General features: G+C 60.1%; 1 protein-coding gene across 1 annotated transcript in view; it reads left to right on the forward strand.

The window, feature by feature from the left end:
* Nucleotides 1-1,073: 1,073 nt before the first annotated feature.
* The window catches only part of LOC114072272 (HLA class II histocompatibility antigen, DRB1-4 beta chain-like), a 10,548-nt gene continuing 8,013 nt past the window's right edge, over nucleotides 1,074-3,608 (forward strand). The window contains 2 exon segments of the mRNA XM_027910187.1: nucleotides 1,074-1,606; nucleotides 1,855-2,182. Of these exon segments, the coding sequence (XP_027765988.1) occupies nucleotides 1,303-1,606; nucleotides 1,855-2,182 (632 nt within the window). The 5' untranslated portion in view covers nucleotides 1,074-1,302.

Raw genomic sequence — 3,608 nt, forward strand, 5'->3', positions numbered from 1 at the left:
CCCCCCCCCCCCCCCCCCCCCCCCCCCCCCCCCCCCCCCCCCCCCCCCCCCCCCCCCCCCCCCCCCCCCCCCCCCCCCCCCCCCCCCCCCCCCCCCCCCCCCCCCCCCCCCCCCCCCCCCCCCCCCCCCCCCCCCCCCCCCCCCCCCCCCCCCCCCCCCCCTTCCCTTGACCCTTGGCCCCTTCCCGGCTCTCCCAGCTCTCCCAGTTCCTCTTCCTTGACGCTTGGCCCCGCCAGACCCGCCAGTCTCTGTGACCCCCCCAGTTCTCCCCTCCCCGTGCTTCCTGCAAGGGGGTCCCAGGCACCGGGAAGGCCCTTGACAGCAATTCCTGGACACCGGGACCCCCTGAGCTTTCATTGCCTGGCACAGGGACCCCCTGAACCTCCATTGGCTGGCACTGGGACCCCCCTGAACCTCCATTCCTGGCACAGGGGCCCCCCGAACCCCCATTCCTGGGCACTGGGACCCCCCCCCCCGAACTCCCTCTCCCAGCACCTGGAGTTCCCTAAATGCTCTTATCCAGCACCAGGACCCAATGAACCCCCATTCCCAGGACTTGGAGTTCCCCTGAACCCCCTTCCTGGGAAGGGAACCCCCCGGAATACCCATTCCTGGGCACGGGGATCCCCCTGAACTTCCATTTCCAGGCACAAGGATTCTCCTGCACCCCCTGATCCAGCACTGGGACTGCCCAGGACCTGCATTCCTGGGCACTGGGACAACCCTGAACCCCATCCCTGGCTCCAGGACCCAATTGAACCCCCTTATCCTGCAAACACAACCCCCTGCACCCCCTTTCCCAGCCATCCCACCTCTCCCAGACCCCTGACCTCCTTTTTCCTTGACCATGAGACCCCCTGGACCCCCATTCCTGCCTTTCCCAGCCCCGAGTCCCCCTTTACTCTACACTGAGGACTTGCAGGACTCCCATTCCCAGACATCCTCTGTCTCCCCATCCTGTGACCCCCCCTTTCCACAACACTGGGGATCCCTGGACTCTCCTTTTCTTGACTCAGAGATACTTTGGACCCCCTTCACCAACACCACGACCCCCCTGCACCCCCTTATCCTGCACCAACACCCCCCTGCACCCCCTTTCCCAGCCATCCTGGCTCTCCTCACCCCATGAGCCCTCTTTCCCCAACACTAAGGCCCCCTGGGCCCCCCTTTCGTGGGCACAGGGACCCCTGGATGCCCCATCCCACCTCTCCCAGTCGCTACACCCTCCTTTCTTTGGCCCTGGGATCTCCAAACCCCCTTTGTGGGTCTCCCAGCTCTCCCAGTTCCCCCTTTCCTTGACCCATGACCCCCCTGGACCTCCCAAATCTCTGTGTCCCCCCAGTTCTCCACTCCCTGCATTACTTGAACGTGGCAGTGATGGAGCCCAGCCTGGGGATCCCTCAATTCATGGATTTGGGATACCTGGACGGGATCCCCATCACGCGCTACGACAGTGAGCGGCACTGGGAGAAGCCGCTGACGCCGTGGATGGCAGCTGGAACTGAGCCAGAATATTGGGAGGAGGAGACCCAGATCAGCGAGAGGAACCGGATCGTGGCTGCTGCCAGCCTGGAGAGAGTGGGGGCCCGGTACAACTGGAGTGGGGGTGAGTGGCGGGAGCCAGGGAATGGGGGGATGTGTGGGGCTGGGATGGGATATGAGGGGCTAGGATGGGATGTGTGGGGCCAGGATGGGATCTGTGGGGCCGGGATGTGGATCCAAGGTGCTCCAAGGGGTTGGGATGAGTCTCTGTGGGTCTCCATTGGACTGTGGGGCTCCATAGGGCTGGAATGGGGCTCCGTGGGGCTGGGACACAATTCCAGGGATCTCTGTGGGTCCAATCAAACCCCCCAGGTCTCCACACGTGGCAGTGGCTTTCTGGCTGTGACCTCCTGTCCAACGGGAGCGTCCGCAGAACCCTTCGACTTGGCTATGACGGGCGGGATTTCATCTCCTTCTCCCCGGAGAGCGGGACCTTCGTGGCGGCCGATGGAGCTGCCCAGATCACCCAGAGGAAATGGAGATCTGAAGGGTACAAGGATCTTCAACAAGACCTGGGACTGAGATGTGCGGAATGGCTCCAGAAATATGTTGGATATGGGTGGGAAGCGCTGGAGCACAAAGGTGAGGGAGACAGAATTCCCATGGGAATGTGGGACTTGGGAATGTGGGATTTGGGAGGGTGGAACTGAGGAACATGGGCATTCTTGTGGGAATTCTGTGGATAAATCTGAGTCATCCAACTCCCATCAAACTCGCTTTCTTTCCATAGGGAAGAGGGAGGGCAATGGATACGACCCCGCACCCACCAGTGAGTACCAGCAGCGTGGGTGGATCCAGATCCTCTCTGCAGGGATGCCAGGATGTATCCCGGGATTCCAGAGGGGAATCGGGGCATAATGGATGGAGCGGGATTGGAATGGGATTGCAGCTCAGGGCAGGATTGCAGAGTGGGTCAAGTGGAATTGTGGGCTGGGATCAGGGCTGGATTCTGGAGTGGTATTGGAGTGGGATGGACGGAGCAGAATCAGGAGGGAATCCGGAGCAGTTGCTGCTCTCCATGGGCTCCCCAGCCGGATCCATCCCCTGGGATGGGAACAGGGACATGGAGACTCCTTCCCCCACTCTCATCCCAGCAGGAATCATGGCCTGAGCGATCCCAGAGCTGGATCTGCCCCTTCCCTCTCCCTGCGGAAAGGCAGGAGCTGCTGGCAGAGCTCATCCCGCTGCTCCCACCCAGCCCGGCCCCCCTGCGGCTCTTCCCGATGGATCAACGTCCTGCTTTCCCATGTGTGAAACCCAGGAGCACAATTGTTGCTGAGGCTTTAATTGTGGTGTAAAAATCTCCTGCTTTGGGCAATAAATCCTGGTTCCCTCCTCCGGCATCCGGCAGTTCCTCTTTGGGAACCAAGAATGGGAATGGGATGGAGACAGTGGGGACTGGGATGGGGACATTGGGAACAGGCTGGAGTCACCAGGGATTGGGAATGGGAACATCAGGTGTGGGAATCAGAACGGGGGCATGGGAGACCAAGATAGGGACAGTGGGAACAGGCTGGGGACAGCAGGAACTGAGAATAGGGACAGGGATGGGAATGGGGACAGGGATGGGAACCCCAGGAGTGGGAATGGGGACAGGGATAGGGACACCAGGAATCCGAATGGGGACAGGGATGGGAACAGCAGGAATGAGAATGGCGACAGGGATGGGAATGAGGACAGGAATGGGAACGGGGACAGAGATGGGAATGGGGACAGGGATGAGGGCAGTAGGAATGGGAATGGGAATAGGGACAGGGATGAGGACACCAGGAATGGGATTGGGAACAGGGATGGGGACAGCAGGAATGGGAATGAGGACAGGGATGGGAATGAGGACAGGGATGGGAATGGGGACAGGGATGGGAATGTGTCTCTCCAGAAGCTGGTTCAATACTGTCTCAGTTTAATTGAGACAAGGGTCTTTTGCTGAGGATGGATTAGGAGAAAAAGACCCAAACCTTCTTCTCTAGCAATTATAGATCCAAAATTAAGAGGCTCCGATTGAAGGAAAACAAATTATGGAAAAGGGAAAAAGAAAAATAACAGCCCTTTATTAAAAGGTATGT

The sequence above is a fragment of the Empidonax traillii genome, unplaced genomic scaffold, assembly GCF_003031625.1.
Source record: "Empidonax traillii isolate 1590-97213 ecotype Southwest subspecies unplaced genomic scaffold, ASM303162v1 scaffold2884:size29232, whole genome shotgun sequence".
Lineage (NCBI taxonomy): Eukaryota > Metazoa > Chordata > Aves > Passeriformes > Tyrannidae > Empidonax > Empidonax traillii.